This window comes from Sminthopsis crassicaudata, chromosome 3, assembly GCF_048593235.1.
Source record: "Sminthopsis crassicaudata isolate SCR6 chromosome 3, ASM4859323v1, whole genome shotgun sequence".
In the NCBI taxonomy this organism is placed as follows: domain Eukaryota; kingdom Metazoa; phylum Chordata; class Mammalia; order Dasyuromorphia; family Dasyuridae; genus Sminthopsis; species Sminthopsis crassicaudata.
Window position 1 is genome coordinate 279,289,528 of NC_133619.1, and position 19,256 is coordinate 279,308,783.

A 19,256-nucleotide genomic window follows, 5' to 3' on the forward strand; every position below is an offset into this window, starting at 1 on the left:
AACTTTAAATCTGCTTGGGGATGTGTGGTAGAGATGAAAGGTGGGGAAAAAAAGTAAAAAAAAGAACAAGGAAGTAAAGAAATGATGAACACTCATGAATATAATTTCTTCTACTAACATATATATATATATATATACTTTCCTAAATTAATAATTTGTTGTTAAAATTTTTGAATCCTTCCTGATGGTCTGTTAAAAACATGACGATGTTCTCTTTTGTTTTTATTTTGTCTTTTTTAAAACTGTTTTCTGTTCTTTTCTTATTCTATTTTTTTAAATAAAAAAGACAATATAATTTATTTAAATTTTTGTGTGTGTAGTTTTAAGCTATTAGATAAATTATTACCTAACATACCATATTAATAATAAGAACAAAATATGTATAATCAATAGATGGAGAAAAAAATTTTGACAAAATTAAACACCATAAAAATATAGAATTAAATGGATTAAATGGACCTTTTTAAAAAAGATATAATGTAAGTAGAAACTACTTAAAGCCAAGAACTAGAATTTTAAATAAAGAAGAGAAACTAGATTTATGTCTAATAAAATTAGGGTTAAGGTAAATGTGTCTTTTACATAATGCTAGAAATGCAAGCTTTATAAAAGGACAAGAAAGGAAATCTAATAATAAGCATTGTCAAGATAGAAATAAAATTATTATATTATATTATATTAATCAACATAAGAGGAAGCACCAATCTCCATTATGTCCTTCTTCCTAGCTTGCTGAATTAGAATCTTTACTATCTTAGCAAGAGTTAAAATCTCCTTTAGAGAACAGTAGAGAAAAAGAAGGCTAGAGATATTTATCTTATTTTCCTTTAATTCACAGAATAACACCTCATATTATATGTAGGAAATAACCTTCCCTTATATCAGTAAGTTAATTAAAATTAGTAAAAATAATTATCTCATGTGACTTACAAGATATAAAAATATATCTAAACATTTGTATTTATGTTTATTAATAACAAGATATGGTAGGCATAGATTAAAAGAAATATTTGAAATACTTACAGAATGTGCATAATATATTAGATCTCGTTACCAAGACATACGTAGAAACTAAACAAATACTAATACAATATAACTATCAAAATAGTAATCTTAGTGCTGGAAAAAGATAATAATGAAATTCATATGAGGTGACAAAAGATCAAGATTTTCAAGGTAAATAATAAAAAAAAATGAGAAGGAAACAAGTTTCATAGTAACATTTCAAACTGTACAACAAAGCTGTAATTATCTGATTTGATGCTGGCTAAAAAAATAGGTCAACCAATAGAACAGATTAGTTTACATAGTAAACAGACCATGTTAACTTATTTTTCTACTGTCTAATAAACCTAGAGACCTTAGTTACTTTTTAAAGGGCTCAATATTTTGTCAAAATCTAGGAAAACTAGAAACTAATCTTAAAGAAATTAGGTTTAGACTATCATGTCACATCATATATTCAGATAAGGTCCACATATATAACATGATCCTCATCTATTTTCCCTGCCCACAAGAAACTTACAGTCTAATCAGGGAAGAAAATACATAAAATACACAGTATATAAAATGAAAAAGAAGAGGAGAATTCCAGGGTTTACCTAGATTGTGACTCCCTTGATCTGTAGATTTCATACATAACAGAGCTGTAGATGGAAAGTGCAGAGCTTTTATACGTTTTTCATTGTTAAGAACTTCATAAATATCTGAGAAATTAAAGAATACACATCTTTCATAAATGTCTAATTGAGTTCATCTTTTGTTTGGCATTGTTTTAAACTTTTGTGAAGAAATTAAGATTTAATTAAATTCCCTTTAAATTCCTATCAGCAGGTCTAAATCCAAGTAATTTGATTGCTTTATCATGGTTTTGTGCAGGGACGATATAATATAGCAATATCTCATCATTTTCCCCAATAAACATTGATATATTTTAGAACTAGTTTCAGGTTTCATGATATCATCTGAGACAAAATTAATTGATGCCATTTTTATATTTTTAGGACCATTTTCACAAAAGTTCCAAGATACAATTATGTGGATCCTGAATATGCATATACTGAAGAGGAAGAAATACAAATACAAGAAAATAAAGACTATTATTATAACTTCACCCTAAAATTGGCAAATCGTAGAATGCAGAGGCAGTCACAAAGGTAAAATAATAAAAGAAAAAACTATTACACTTAAAGATTCAGAAATTCTTATTTCTTATTTCTTCTTCCTCATTAATTTCAATTCATATTTAAAATATTTAATACAACAGAATAATTCTATTACTTCTTTAGTATACAATTTTATTTTTTAAATTAGTAATGATTTCAAAATAAATATATTTGAAATTACATTTTCTAATATTTTTGGCATTTATTTTTAATAGGGCATTTAAACTCTCAGATAATAAGATAGATATTGGCATAAAACCAGGAGGAAAACTGAAGTCCCCTCGCCTCTCAATTACAGAGTTATTTGAAGAGATGAACCAACCTGTAAAATTGCCTTTAAAGGAAAATTCTCTGCTAACTACTCAAAATTTGGCAGCAAAAGAAGCAGAATCCATTGTAAGTTTAAGGAATGTAAATTTAGTATGAATTTGTAAGTATACTTAAATCCCTGAAAGCTAATATTAAAAAAAAAAAACTAATTTTGATGTAAGAAACCATTTGTCATTTCTCATAGGCTGTCAGTGTAGTTTGTCACACTCCATCTACGCCACAAGCAAAAGAAGATTGCAACTTAGTCTTGTCACCAAAACAACTTCATCAAATAGTAATTGGTAAGATTTGACAAAATACCGTAATGCTTCTGATAGACAATATTGTGATACCCATATCATTTAGACATGTAGTATTTAAGGTTTTAAAAGTTCAGTAATCTCCTCCAAAATTATAATCAATCCTTGGCTTTTCATAACCTTGATAATGCTCTCTAAACATTTTCCTTGAACAGAAACAGAAGGCTGTTTTCTAAACATTTGCCCCATTTCATGGAAATTCTACTTTAGCTCTTTAATAAAATTTCCTTGTTACTCATGCTTATTTCTGGGTCAGAGAGACTTTTCCACTGGAATCAGGATCCTGTTGGTCCCTGTTCAGGTGCCAAAATGTAAAGGTCCAGGCTAGTTCCTCTGAAGGCTCAGAATCAATCCTTGTCAGGATAAGCAAAAGTCTTTGCCCCACTTTGTGGGCGCCAAAACTCTTCAGCCTGGACTTCTATCTCCTACTCAGTTGCCAAGAGAATGGCCTCTTTGGGTTATAGACATTAAGGATTGTTTCTATTTTATCCCTCTAGATAAGGAGGATATGAAAAGATTTGCTTTTTCAGTGCCCAGCATTAACTTAGCTGAGCCTTATAAAAGATATGAATGGACAGTTTTGCCACAGGGAATGAAAAACAGCCCTATTATGTGCCAAATGTATGTTGCTGCTGCTCTTGCTCCAGTAAGAAAAGCCTTTCCAAAAGTAATATTGTTACATTATATGGATGATATTTTGGAATGTGCACCTGAGGAACAAATGTTAGAAGCATGTCTACAAAAGACCATGGAAACACTAAAGAACTACAAACTGCATATAGCTACAGAAAAATTCAAAGACATGCTCCTTTTCAATATTTAGGATATAAAGTACATCCTAAGACACTCACAGTATAAAAGCTTTCTTTAAGAACAGAGAATGATTTCAAAAAATTAATAGGAGATATCCAATGGATGCGTCCAGTGTTAGGCTTAACTACCAATCAATTGCAACCTCTATATGACATTTTAAGGGGAGACAGTGCATTAAATTCACCACGCCAGCTTACAAAAGAAACACAAGAGGCTTTGAGAGAAGTTGAACTGGCTTTATCCAATGTGGTTGAAAGAGTCACTCAAAAACCCTTGGAAATAACAGTTTTTGCTACAAAAGAGGCACCCCCAGCAGTCCTTCATCAAGGAGACAGTGTGATTGAGTGGGTGAATCTCCCAGCACAATCAGAACAAAGCCTTACACCTTACCCAGTGCTTGTGGCTAGCATTTTATTAAAGGCCATTAAGAGAGTAGTACAATTATCTGGGATAAGTCCTGAAAAAATATACCCATTCTATACTAATGCACAAATTAATGTATGCTGTTGAGACCATTCCAAGAATGGCAAATTTTATTGACCTCAGCTCCAAATTTTGCACATGGGTCTCCATTAAAGATAACCCGGCTACTACATAATTGGCAGTAGATTTTTGAAGAAAAAGTTTCTAAGGTTCCTCTTAAAGGACCAACAATCCTTGACGGACCCCTCCAAAGAAAACAGTTGTGCTGTATACTCTCATGATTTAACCATAGAGTAGTCAGAACTTTTAAAGGTGTAAACTCCTTTCAATGTGTAAACTCCTTTTCAGAAGTTTAAAGGTGTAAACTCTGAGCTAGAGAATTATTTAGACAACCTGAGTTATCACCTTGTAATCCTAACAGTTTGTGAATGTTCTGATCCAGATGAGCAAATGCAATACTGTATACCAAATCTCTGAAAGCTGCCCACTCCTTTTCTGCTCCATTATTGCCAACTGTGTGGGCTCAACTCACCCTCCAAGTTAGCAACAAATAGTTTTTTTTTTTTCTCAGAGAAGTACTCTAATATGTTGACATTAATTCTTCTAGTAGTCTTTTTGCATTGGGACCTCTACTTTTGTTGAATGTGAATATTCAGCTTGAAGAGGATAAATCTATGATCAGTTCAGCACCCTGCACCATATATTGCTTTGGTCACTCTTACTGTCTGTCTCTTCTGACAATCATATAGTGCATTTAATGTCAGTGTTTGCATTTAGATAAATATAGTATTGGTGATAAAGTCATGAGATGTACTCAATAGTAAATGTCTATTACTGTTACTGTTTCCAATTCCATTCCTCCCAAGGAGTTCCTGCTATGTCTGGTAGTCTGGACCTATTCCTAGCATTAAAGTCACCCAGAATTATAAGTTTATCTTCTTTTGGCATATTGATGTTAAGGGTCTCCAGGTCTTCATAAATTTTTTCTTTGATGTCATCAGGGTTCTTCTATGATGAGAGCAAAGGCACCTGATAAGGGTAGTATGATGTTTTCTTGCAAGTGGCAATCATATTGTCGTGAGTCTGTCATTTACATCTTTTGTAAGGCATATGACCTTGTTTACTAGATTAGTTTTGATCGCAAAATCTACAAGAGCTTCATGGTACTCCTTTTCACTGTGACCACTTCAGAAAACCATTTCCAACTTCTACTTCATTTGCCAGCCTTTTTTTTTTTTTTTCCACTCAGGGCTGCTATTTGGATGTGATATCTGTTGAGTTCTCTTGCAACAAAAGCTTTTTTCTTTCAGATCTACTAGATTTTGTGTTATCTGTAAGTGTGTGCATATTTCATCTACCTTCAATGATTAGAGGAATCAGCTTTTCAGAAGCTTTTATACATTTTTTTTTAGTGTCTTGAAATCTCTGTCACCTATAGTAATCAGGCCAGGGTTGGGTAAACAGACAATTTTTAGGCACCTTCCTCATACATGGAGGTGAGCAGTGCAATCCTTAAAAGGCTGCTGAAACAATCAGGGAGCTACCAAATCCCACTGCTATTTCCAGTGAGCAGATAACCCTATAGCCTGGGCTGCCCGCATGCAGTGTTGTGACTACTATAGTTGCTAGTGTATTTGCACCTGCTGCTTTGTTATTTGCCTGTCGCCAAAGACTTTTAAGATAGGTTGAAATGATCAAATGGTATAGCAATGTCTTTTGATTTGTACATAAATTGGATTTAAGTGAGGTGAAGTTGCATGAAGTTGTTATTCTCTCTCTTCCAAATCCATCCCTGTCCAGTGTCAGGACAGATCAAAACAACTGGTGATGATTCAAGATGCAGTGGATGACCTTGATATCTTCAATGTCTGCCCAAGCTCTAAGCACTCTACAAAAACTTTATCTGTCTTCATGGCCATTGTAAGAAATTGTTCTCATCAACCCATTCCGCCAGGATATGTCTTTACATGCCTAGAGTACACATCCTTGTAACTCATGCTAGGGTTTAAGATTGGGAGGAGAATTAGAATTCTTAAGGAAAAGTAAACTGATGAGTCAAAAAGGGAGCATATTGAATCTTGTGTGTAGATCATCAGCAGAGTTGAACCTGTAAATGTGTAATGCCCTTCCAGCTTAAATAAGATTAGAAATCCAGGCTCCAAAAAAGAATGACTATGATATTGTGGACATAATGAATGTAGGAATTTCATGTTAATCAATTCTAACTAGATATCTGTATTATGAAAAACTTGGAAATAATTTGTAATCAATCAGACTTCAAATGAAATCACAGGGTTAGAGGATCATAGATTTAGAGTTTAGAGGAAAAGATAAAGAGGTATTTGGGACATGCTATTTAAAATCTGTGGAACATCCACTTCAAAATGTCCAAAAAGGTAGTTAGGAATATGAAATTAGAGGTCAGCAAAGAGTTTAGGATTGGGTAAATTATTCCAAGAATGATGGACATAGAGATGATTGAATCTATGGAAATGAACCCAGTCTTAGAAATCAACATAGATTATGCAAGGACATAATAAAAATTGTGTAAAATATCACTCATTTTAATAAAACAAAAACAAAAACAAAGAGATTAGCTTTTTAAATAAAATAATAAATGTTTACTGACTGAATGCTCTTTTCTGTGTACTATTTCACTTGATGATCTTATAAGTACTCTTAGATTTAGTTATCATCATTATACTGCTGATTTGTACATCTTCTCATTCAGCCAAATCTCTCTGCTGACCTTTAAAATTATAAAAAAATCTTAGTATTTCATGAATACCTATCTTTTCTTTACTCTTTCTCTCCCTAGTCTTTTGCAAAGGGCAAGTAAGTTTTGGAAAGAAATGAATGCTTTCACTAACACTTATCAGCAAAGAGAATTTTAAAAAAAGCTTTTAATCTCCAGCCTCTCCTCTTTTCTCTTTTTCTACATCCAAACATTTTTTATAACAAATATACAATTAAGTAAAATAAATTCCCACATTAGCCACTTTCAAAATATGTTATATTCCATATATTGAATCAATTATTTAACATTGAACTAAATATGTATTCCTAGCATAAATATAACTTGGTCATTATATATAACCTTTTTACATAATAATAATTTATGTGATTTGACTTTACCTGGGCTAAGTACAAGATCATGTATATAACATAGAAAGCTTTTGGTAGGATTTTTTACTTAACTGTTTTTCAAACTAATATTTTGGAAACAATTTTTTGAAAATTTCTCATGTTTTGCTTGTATAAATATATATATGGCCCAACATAGTTATTTTGCTGGAAATTGATTTCTGGCTTCTTTAATTTCTTTTTCTAAGTTTGGGCTACTTGGCACTAATTTCGAGTTCTGTTAATTCAAGCATTTTATAGTTTTGATAATATTCTATTTCATTTAAACTGTTAGTTTTATTGGCATGTAATCTGGCAAAATGGCTTTTAATAATTTCATTTATTTCTTCATTTGTTAGCTACTTTCACTTTTAAATCATTGATACTATAAACTTTTTTCTCTTTAAAATTAAATTTATTTATTTGTTTTCTTTCTTTTTTGCAATAAATTAGCCCCAGTTTAATTTATTAATTCAATCTTTTGCTTTTAATCTTGCTAATTTTTGTTTTTAAATTTTTATTTTGATATTTAAGTTTTTAAATTTGGTGTTTATTTGGCTATTTGTTAGTTTTAGTTACAAACTAAATTGATTTTTTTCTCTCTTTTGTTAGTGAAAATGTTAATATTCAAAGACTGCTTGGGTTGCATCCCCAAAGTTTTAGTATTTTGTTTAATTATTTTCATCATCTTTAGTAAAATTATATATTAATCTGATAATTTGCTAATTGATTTACCAATTCCTCTGGATTATATTTTTTGTTATCTCTGTTTAGTTATTTTATTTGCATCAAACTCTTTGAGACCCTATTTAAGGTTTTCTTGGCAAAGATTTTGGGATGTTTTGCTAATTCCAGCTCATTTTATAGATGAACTGAGGCAAGATTAAGTGATTTACCCAAAATCATACTGTCTCTAATTTAAATTCTTCTGCTAATGACCCTCTATTAAACAGATTTTTATATTTTTTGTTCAAAAGAGATTATATTTAATATTTTCCTTTTCTCTATTTGTGTGAATTTTTTTATTATCAATCATTAAACATTTCTTAAGCACCTACTATATTTCAGGCACTGTACAAAGTATTGGAGATAAAATGAGAAGCAGAAGACAATTTCTTCTCTTATCCAATCTAATGAAGAAGGCAATAGACCCCAAAAATTTTCAAAGAAGATATTCACAGAATAAATTGGAGATAGATAACAGAAATAAGACACTAGAATTAAGAGGGATTAGGAGAGGTATCATGTAGAAGATGAGATTTTAGTTGGTCCTTGAAGGAATTCAGAAAAAGCAAAGGTGAAGAAGTAAAAAATTCCAGGCATATGAAGTAGTTGAGTGATGGAGGAGAGTGATATTCAATGAAATTTCTAGATTTGGGAAATGAAGTTCCTCATTTGAAGGAAGCTAAGTATCCCTATATTATAAAGTTCATGGTAAAAGGGAGTAAATAAAGAAGTTATGTAATTCTTTAATATCAAAATATCTTATATTTGATCCTGGAGGTGACAGAGAGCCATAGGGTTTTACTGATTTTGCATAATGGTGGTACATGGTCACTTTAGGAAGCTCACCCGGCCCGGACACGGAAAGGATTGACAGATTGATAGCTCTTTCTCGATTCTGTGTGGAGGATGGACAGAAGTTGGCAGAGACTTGGAGAATAAAGATAAACTAGCAAGTTATTGCAATAATCCAGATAAAAAATGATGATGTCTCAGATCAGGTTTATTACAGATGCAATTAAGGTTGGATTGGCAGGCCTTAACAATTGACTGAATATGGAGAGTGATACTTCATTTTTGCACATGTGGGCCCCTTTCCCTTCTTTAAGATCTCTTTGGAATATAAACCCAGTAGAAACATACTGATCAAAGGATATGTATATTTTGGTAACTCTTTTGATCATAGTTCTAAATTGCTCTCTAGAATGATTGAATCAGTTCACAATTCCACCAACAATGTGTTAATGTCCCAATTTTCCCACATCCCCTCCAACATTGTTATTACCTTTTGCTGTCATCTTACCCACTCTGAGAGGTATGTAGTGGTACCTCAGAGTTGTCTTAACTTACATTTCTCTGATAAATAGTGATTTAGAGCACCTTTTTGTATGACTAGAAATGGTTTTGATTGCTTCACCTGAACATTGTCTGTTGATCATTTATCAATTGGAGAATGGCTTAAATTCTCAAAAATTTGAGTCAATTCTCTATATATTTTAGAAATGAGAATTTTATTAGAACCTTTTTTATTTCTTCTTCTAATCTTGTTTGCATTGGTTTTGTTTATTCAAAACTTTTTTTTTAACTTAATATAACCAAAATTATCTATTTTGTGTTCAATAATGAACTCCTGTTCTTCTTTGGCCACAAATTCCTTCCTTCTCCACATGTCTGAGAGACAAACTATTCTTTATTTTCCTAATTTACTTAGAGTATTACTCTATATATCCAAATCATGAACCCATTTCAGCTTTATCTTGGTATAGGGTATTAGGTCTGGGTCAATGCCTAGTTTCTGTCATGCTAGTTTCTACTTTTCCCAGAAGTTTTTGTCAAATAGTGAGTTCTTATCCCAAAAGCTGATATCTTTGGGTTTGTCAAACACTATATTAATATAGTTATTAACTATTTTGTCCTGTTAACCTAACCTATTTTGTGATCAACTACTCTATTTCTTAGCCAATACTAAATGGTTTTCATAATTATTGCTTTATAATATAGTTTTAGATCAGGCACAGCTAGGGCACCATCATTAACATTTTTTTCATAAATTCCCTTGACATTCTTGATCAAAAAGAAAAATCTTTGCCATGAGGAAGTTTGGGTAAGGCAACCCAAAAAAGAAAATTGAAAAAATACAGAGATGGTGTGGAACATGATGAAGAAGTACCAAGGGTTGCAGTTGTGTGGAAACTGAGAAGGGCCAGGATAAAGAGTACTCTGTGGCTATGATCTAGATGAAGTTCCAGCAAAGAAGAATGGGAAAGAGTAGAGAGATGTAGGAAAAAAAATAGGAAAGAGAAGCATCATGAAAATCTAGAGAAGAAGGTCATCAAGGTGAAAAGTGTGATCAACAATGTCAAAACCTGTAAAGAGATTTTTAAAAAGATAAGGAGTAGAAAAAATTAGCTCAATAGGGCAACTGAGAGATCATTATTTGGGAGATCATATTTTCAGTTGAATGATAAGATCAGAAGTCAGATTGCAGAAAGTAGAATGATAAGAAAGGAAGATATCTATTATGGAATACTTTCTTAAGGAGTTAAGTTACAAAAGGGAAAAGGTTTGTGGGATGATAACGGGGATGGCTAAACAAGTGAGGGTGTTTTTTTTTTTTTTTTGAAATGGGGAAATATAGATATTTTTGTAGTAAGTAGTTAATATATCATAGAATAACAGAAAAGGAAAGATTGACAGTGAAAGTGGGATTGATAAAGAGGAGAATGGACAATCTACTGGAGAGGATGGAATGGAATATAATAGCTTGTATATGGAGAGAGATTAGCCTTGACAAGAAGAGTCACTCATTATAAGAGATGGAGTGGTGCAATATAACAGAATCATCTGAGCTGAAGAGGACTGGAGAAGACGAAGATCTTGACAAATGGCTTTAATTTTTTTTTCAGTGAAATATGGGCCAATATTCTTAGTAAAGAGGATGGCAGGAGGGGAAGCAATGAGAGGTTTGAAGAGGTGTGAAAAGGTCTGGAAGAATTACTGGTTTAAGTATGTTGGATATAGTGAACTAATTAGGAAAATATAAAAGACTTGTTTTGCTATGGTGAATATATCAGATAATGTAATATAAATTTGTAGTGGATTCAGTCAGTGTGGTATCATGATTTTCTCCATCTTTGTACAGTAGCACATGAGTAAGAGTGAAGGTGATGTGGATAGTGGGAGTGATTGAGAGAAAGATCTGCAGTATAATAAGTGGGCAAGGAATGCATCACTAATCAGTTTATTCATATATATGCATGCATACATATACCATATATACTATTTTCTCTTTCCATTCAGTAGTTATCAGAGATCTAATTTTCTAAAATTCTATCCAGATCTTTCTTTGTTTTTTAAATGTTTGTCTATGTTTGAAAGAGGTACACTGAAGGCTCCTTGTTTTAATTTTACTATAATTATATATTATAATTTATGCTATAATATACCATATACTATTCATGATATAATTTCTTCCAACAAATTGTTTAATCTTTTTCTTAAATATTTAGATGCCATACCATTTAAAACATACAAGTATTAATTCATTATTGTTGGTACCTTTTTAGCACAATGTAATTTCCCTTTTTATATTTTAAAATCAAGTTTATTTTTGTTCTTGCCTTGTCAAAGATCAAGAATGATAATTTTGTTCTTTTGAATTCATTTGTATCCAATATGTTTTGCTTCAGTCCCTTATTTTAACTTTGTGTTAATTAATTTATTTCAATTGCATTTGTTGTGGGGAAAATGAATAAATATTTATATAGTGTTCTGTGTCATGCACTGTGCTAAGCACTTTTTAACAAACATCTTATTTGAGCCTCTTAACAATCTTGATGGGTAGTGAACTAATTCGGCCATCCTGGAGAGCAATTTGGAACTATAGCCAAAAAAATATCAAAATCTGCATACCCTTTGATCCAGTAGTTCCACTCCTGGTTCTGAATTACCAAAAAATCGTAAAAGAGGGAAAAAGATCCACATATGCAGAGATGTTTATATTAGTCTTTTTGTGTTGGCAAAGAATTGGAAAATGAGTAGATGCCCATCAATTAGGAAATGACTGAATAAGTTAGGTATATGACAGCTATGGAATATGATTGTTCTATAAAAGTTGTGAGCAATCTGATTTTAGAAAGGCCTTGAAATATTTGCCTGAACTGATGCTGAGTGAAGCAAGCAAAACCAGGAATACATTGAACACAGCAACAGTAGCATTATTCAATGATCAACTATGATAGACTTGATTCTTCTTCGCAGTTCATCGATCTAAGTCAATCCCAATAAATTTTGAATGAAAAAAGTCATCTGCATCCAGAGAGAGAACTATGGAGACTGAATGTAGATCAACATATACTATTTTCACTGTTTTTTTTTTTCTCTTATGGCTTTTCCTTTTGTTCTGATTTTTCTCTCTTAACATGATTCACGTGGAAATATGTAAACAATGAATGTATTTGTATTACAAAAATTTTTACATGTAATTGGAGAAAATAATAATAATATCTAAAAACACTATTTTTTTTTTTTAAAAGCAAGTCAGGATTTTTTTGCTGCTCTCCATCTTGGAAAGAGAATTTCTGCACAATGCACTTTGTTGAAATTCTTCATTCTTATACAAGGATTATCTGAATTGTTTCCCAATTCCTCATTCAATAAGTAGTCTGGTAGTCTAATTTAAGGCTAGGTGATGAATCTGGTGGTGTAGTCTCATCAAAATATTATTTCTTTTCTTTCCTCCCTCAGTTCTTCCCCAAATATTATTTTTTATACTTTTCTATAGTTTATGGATTTTCTAATAGGCAGTTATCTTCCTAATAAGCAATTCTATTCTAACATTTTAAAATTTGTCTTTGGAACATAGGACTTAATGGTCATATTCTTTTTTTTTTTAAATCTTAAATGAAATCAGATTTATAATGAGTTACTTATTACCCATAAACTACACATTTATGAATAAAAATTGGAAACCATGAATTTTTCATTACCTCTTTTTATATACATACTATCTCTTGGGATTTAACAATTCTTTTCACTTTATTTTTTCCCTATGTTTCTGTGATTGATATCTAGCTTGGTGGTTATTTAAAAATTCAATATCTTCCTATAAGTTTACCTCATGACTTTGAGGAATCCAACCAAACTTATGGGAGGACCCAGAATGGATAGGTGTGGATATCTAGGTTCCTTATGGTTAGAGGAAACAATAATATTTATGAAATTATTGGTTCATTTAAGTAATAACAATTACAATTACAACAATACTGATAGCTTACATTTCTATCTAAATGCTTTAAAATTTGCAAAATATTTTTACTTAAATTATTTCATTTACCTGTGAAAAGAGTCCTTAAGTAGGTATAAGTTGCTGTGTCAAACAATAGGAATATAAAGATAAAACAAAGATACTCTTGTAACTGAGGTATTAGAACTTAGTTTTTAACAATCATAACAGTCAATTATCTAATTTTTATACTGGTTCATTGTGCCTTAGAATGTCACTGGGAACTTCTTATAGATTATTCATCTATAGTAGGTTGATGTCCATTTTGAAGTGTCTTATCTAGCTTTTTTTTTTTTTCTAGATTGCAGATATATTCAAGTCATGATTAGTCACAATGAACAAATATGTTAGAACATAGTGCTTCTTCCTGAAGCCCTAAATAAACAGTTTCTCTCTCTGAGAACTCTGCAGAAATATGATTTCTAGCCTCCTCTTGCCTCTTCCCCTTTTTTTCCTATCATGATTAATCAGGTTTCACCTACTATACCTTGTCTTATTCACACCTGTTTCATTATTTCTGTTTAGAGGTTTTTATTAGTTAACATACTGTTCCTAATTTTAGTTATTGCATATACTTGAAATGTATACAACTGAATTTTTAAAAAGGCATTCCATAATGAAAACTTTCTGCTAATTCAAAGAGAATTACCCCTAGCTAATATTAATGTAGTTTAAAAACATATGTAAATTATATATAAATGATATAAAAACTATATAAATAGGGTTGTGCAGTAAGGTAGTAAGTAAGTTCTAAAATTAGGTTGAATGTTTTTTATTAAATTCACTCAATTCAATCAACATTGTAGATGTTGATAAAATAAAGCACTTTACTTTCAGAATGTAAATAAGAGTTAATATAGTATAACTGCTTTAATAAAATTGATCCAAGAATAGAATTAATAACTCCTGTCTAGGAAACTTGTATTATATAGAAAATTTAGCATATATGGTATAATAGAAATACTTTTTGGAGATCCACCTTTTCAGAGGTAATCTTTCCAGCAGCCAAAAAAGAGATGTTAAAGTCTATATAATAATGCACAAATATTTTACTTACTTTACTTACCCTAACCCCTTTGTTACTTTATTCAATAATTGATTTATATGTTACACATAAAGGAAAAATAAATCCTTTGGTATGTGGTTTTCTAGTACAAAAAAAAAGATCAAAGGAATAGTTATTGTCAGATATAGACATGCTGACAGTGCCAGGAAATAATAGTCAGAAGTGAAGAATAGGAGAGAAAAATGATTAAAAACATGTAAGAAAGCAGGCAAAACTATATTGGGGTTTTATAGCACATGAGAAGTAGGTACCACTATATTATAATACATTTTGTGAAGGTTTTTGGTTCTGAAATTTTACTCATTATTGATATTCTGTTTTTCTGACAGAATATAAAGAAAAAAAGACTCATAAAGCACCTACTCTGACATAAGGACTAAAGAATATACAATGAATAAGAATATCTTGCTTTCTAGGGAATTATAATCTTAAACAATTCCAACCAATTGGTCAAGCAACAATAGAAATATTATAATATATATATAGTAATAAAGTATATACTTTATATATATATATATATAATGATCACTATATTTTTGATTGAAAATTTGATGTCCATAATGATACTGTGTATTCATTAAGAACAGGTTAATTTTGATGTATTTTGCTTCTAAAGACAGGGGAATGTATAATATATTTTAAAAATAGTGAAAATGAAAATAAAGTTTTAGTGCTTAAAGGTACGTGTAAACAGGGTTGTGCTGGAGGTAGCTTTAAATGCTTCACATGAGCAGATTGTTATATTTTCAGTACAATTATTTATGCCTCAAAATTGGCTACAAGGGCTTAATTTGTCATTCTGTTTAATTTCTAGATTTAAGAAAATGATAAAGAAAATGTTATTAGTGCAAATTAAACTTGCATGTGTCCTCCATTTTCATTTTTTCTTCTGGAGAATCATATTAAACAGTTATATTGTATTGGGTATAAGCTATAGTTATCTGGAAAACTGATGTAATCATCCACAAATATTTGTTATGGATGCATCATGGTTTACAGTAAGAAGAGGCACTGAAATTGGAATCGGAAGACCTGGATTTGAATTCTAGCTCTTACATCCTAATTTAAGCAAATTTCTTAAATTTTCTAGGCTTCAATTTCCTCATCTGTAAAACAATGGATTTGGACCTGATGGTCTGGAAGGTTAATCCAGGTTCTATTTGATTAAATGCTTATTAGGGGTGAGATACTATATTAGGTACTAGGAATACAAAGATAACAACAACTAAACAGCCCTCAAGTAGCTTACATGCAATGTAAGATAGAGCATTCCAGCAGGGAGATGTATTTGGGGATTTTTCATTGGAAATGCTAAATTAGTGAAATGATAGTGGATAAATGTTATAGAAAATGATTTTTCCTGTAGCATAGGCAACACTTGGTAAATTGAAAAGCAATCTGTTTAATACTATAAGTTAATAATAGATCAGTGACAGAAGTTTCCTCATCAAGAGCTTCTAAACAGTGATAAACTGACCAAAAAAAGGTGACATTCTAAATATTGATACTACAAGTGGATGCTTATTAAATATATCCCTCCCCCAATTTGTATAGTTTTTCTTTTTTATTACCAAATTGCTTATATTGTTAATAATTAGTTGTTTATATATCTTTCATGAGAAACATCATGGCATTATTCTTCATTCTTCGTTCTTGAAGTGGACCAATGACATCAAAAGGGATGATGTCTTGACTTGCAAGTGATTTGGTTTTAAGTGAGGCAGAGTTATTCAAAGTAATTCACTTCACTCTCTCCTCCAGAGTCATCTGAATCTATTGGCAAGACATGTATCAAAGTGACTGATGATGACTATGGATCCAATTGGAAAGTTTGGCTTTTTAAAGTTAAGGTCTCAATTGGAGTGAGGCAATGCCTATTCAGTTAATTTTTAGATAGGAAATGGAGCTAAGTTTTAGGTTCAAGTCTCCTGGCAAATCACTTCACCTTTTAGTGTCCAGAATTACTCTCTAAGCCTATAAGTTATGATCTGCAATAGAGGAATTTCTGCAAAGGGAATAATGATTCTGGGAATAATTGCCAGATCTTTACAGTTTTTGTCGCATTATTTATTTAATTATTATATCTTAACAATTAGTATTTAATTATAAAGTTATTTTAGTTATATTTATAAAAATATGTTTCATTTAATATTTCTATTATGACAATTATTTTTAGTTTTTTTAAAACTAAAATAATAAAGATATAGACTCAAAATGAAAAACAATAACCAGATGATCATATTTTTCTATATTTACTTTTAAGTAATTAAAAAGAATGACAATTTATCATTTCCCCAATTTGTTCAGGTCCATCTGTCCTTGACTTTGGTGAAATTTGTGTGAATCACATATGTACTAAAAAAGTATATGCTGTCAATAATCTGCTTGTGCATATATTGGTGCGGTTAGAAATTGATCATAAAGAACTAAAGAATACCTATCCATTGTCTTTTGTGATTCCACCTGCATCAAATACAAACATTCCAATAGCATTTGAGAAGACTACCCTGGGGACATTTTGCAAGTAAAAATGCATTTTTGTTTATTTATTTGGTCAAATGTTTTTTGATTCTAAAATTAGGAGGTTTTAATTTGGTCTGTATCTATCTTTCATCTATCTATCAATATAGCCATCTAGCTAGTTAGCTAGCTATTTTCTTTGTGGTTGTCTCTCTCTCTCTCTCTCTCTCTCTCTCTCTCTCTCTCTCTCTCTCTCTCTATATATATATATATATATATATATGTATATATATATGTATGTATGTTTTCTTGACTCTTTTGTATACTATTTCTTTTTTTTTTAATCTTGACTTTCAGTTCCAAATTCTCTTTTTCTCTTTATCCTTTTCCTATCCATTGAGAAAGAAGGATATATGATACCCATCTTTTTGGTATAGTATTTCAATGGCACTTTTAGTGCAAATATTTTTCTTTCATGAATAACTCTTGGATATTGCCTATTAAATAATTTTTTGTAGATCTCGGTTTTATATACTTTGATCTGTATAATTGAATCTCAGTAATAAAATAATGCATATATTTGGAAAATGTTTTTTTATATATTACAGGTCTTTCGGTTTCACAATTAACAACATCCGTAGTGGAAATATACTTGTGAAAGCAGTAGTGATGCCTGTGGCTCTTGAATTATCAACTAATGAACTAGTTGTAAAACCTTCTCAAGGCTTTTTGATAAAAACAGCATATAGGGGGACAATCAGATTGTATAATCGCCGAAACTGTGAAGCTAGATTTAAATGGCAACCATTGATTCAAAATAATGGGATTGCATTTTCGATACGTCCAGCTAAAGGTACAGTATATTTTATTTTTATTTGTTTGAAGGCTTATAATATTAACTTATATGACTATTGCTGACCCTGAGTTTATTTTTTGATTTAGAACTGATGTTATGATGTTTCCATCTCAAAGTTAGTGTCTTTTTTTTCTATACATAGTTTTCGTTATGCTTGTTATAAGTGATACTGATTTAGTATAATTTCCCTGAACAGAATTATGATCGTAGTGTGAATTTGTCATTGAATATTAAGAATATCTCCTTTTCTTAAACCAATTAAATTTAGATAATTTTATAATCTTTGATATACTGTGTACCTATCTTATGTACTTAAGTATTTAATGCATACTTAAGCAGTCTTAAGTATTTATTAAGTACTTAAATACATTTTATTTATTATTTAGTACAAAACAACCCAAGAAAGATGAAAAGAAAAATAAATGGTTGTACCTGTCCTCAAGTTTAAAATATAGTAGAGCTTATAGTCTTCCAATCTTCTCCCTGCCTTTAGATTCTCTGATTTCCTATTGGAATATTGGAATATTCCTATCCTGTATTTAATTGTATCTGTGGTACAAACTTTGGTAATGAATCTCTGAGAGTGAGCAGTCATTTGCTAATGTAAATTTTATAGAAGGAATCTCAATTAGGGCAGATAATAGTCAAAATTTGCTTTTTATTCTCTTTGGTGTTCTGCTAATTGGTATTCTTTATATCATTCTTAATGAGCTTGATCTTGATTCCAGGCAAAATTCTAGGACACATTATTAAAAAGGCATTTTGTTAGCACTTAGGAAGGAGAGTAATACTTATTAAAATCAGTATATACATCTCATACACATAAAAGGTTATACTAGATAAATATCATTTACTCCCGTAAGGATTGCTGTTAGTGTAGAAAGGCAGTATCATAGACACTGTATCTAGATAATCAGCAAAGCACTTGGCAGAGTCTCTTACAATATCTTTGTGAACAAGGTGGGATGTGGATTATGTCATATTATAGTTAGGTGTATTTGTAACGTGTTGATTAACTGGAAACAGATGGTAGTAATCCCTCATGTTAAAGTAGAGGGAGATTTCTAGCTGTGCCTTAGTTATCATTCTTTGACCCTGTATTTATTTTTTCCTCTTTTGATTACATCTGTGACTTTATTGGCATGGGTAATTATTGATTGGTTAGTTCTGTCTACTCATTCAGATTGACCATAATCACTTATTCTTAGAAATATGCCTAGGGCCACTGAAAAATTAAGGACTTGCCAAGGATCTCAGACTAAGTATGTGTCAGAAATGAGATTTTAGCCTGGATCTTTCCGCTACTAAGAACAGCTCTCTACCTACTATAACATGTTATCTTGTGATAATTAACATCCCCCCACTCCAACATTTTGATAAAAGTATAAATAGGATGCTGTGGAGTATAATATTTAAAACAAAGACCCTTAACTTCTTCCATGAGAGCTATTGAGCCCTTTTGAGGACTGCTCTCCACCTTTGGTGTCCACCTGCTATCCAACTCTCACTTGTGCCTCCAAAACTCTATAGCATGCTAAGCAATCATACTCTTTTAAAACCAAAGGATAACCAAAGGACCTCAAATCCATAAATGACTATCCCAAGCATGTGAAGACTTTCTTAGCAGAATAAGTGATATAAACAATTTATTCCAATGAGCTATGAAAGCAGTGGAAATAGTCACCATGGCTTGGTTAGACATCATCACCATCAA

General features: G+C 31.1%; 2 protein-coding genes across 2 annotated transcripts in view; both read left to right on the forward strand.

The window, feature by feature from the left end:
* LOC141561364 (cilia and flagella-associated protein 47-like) overlaps positions 1-2,063 on the forward strand; it is a 63,255-nt gene extending 61,192 nt beyond the window's left edge. The window contains exon 11 of the mRNA XM_074300853.1: positions 2,004-2,063. The gene's annotated coding sequence lies outside the window, so the exon portion shown is untranslated. The remainder of the gene's footprint in view (positions 1-2,003) is intronic.
* The window catches only part of CFAP47 (cilia and flagella associated protein 47), a 781,966-nt gene that overhangs the window by 8,742 nt on the left and 753,968 nt on the right, over positions 1-19,256 (forward strand). The window contains exons 2-6 of the mRNA XM_074302067.1: positions 2,004-2,156; positions 2,381-2,561; positions 2,680-2,776; positions 16,534-16,750; positions 17,295-17,539. Of these exons, the coding sequence (XP_074158168.1) occupies positions 2,004-2,156; positions 2,381-2,561; positions 2,680-2,776; positions 16,534-16,750; positions 17,295-17,539 (893 nt within the window). The remainder of the gene's footprint in view (positions 1-2,003; positions 2,157-2,380; positions 2,562-2,679; positions 2,777-16,533; positions 16,751-17,294; positions 17,540-19,256) is intronic.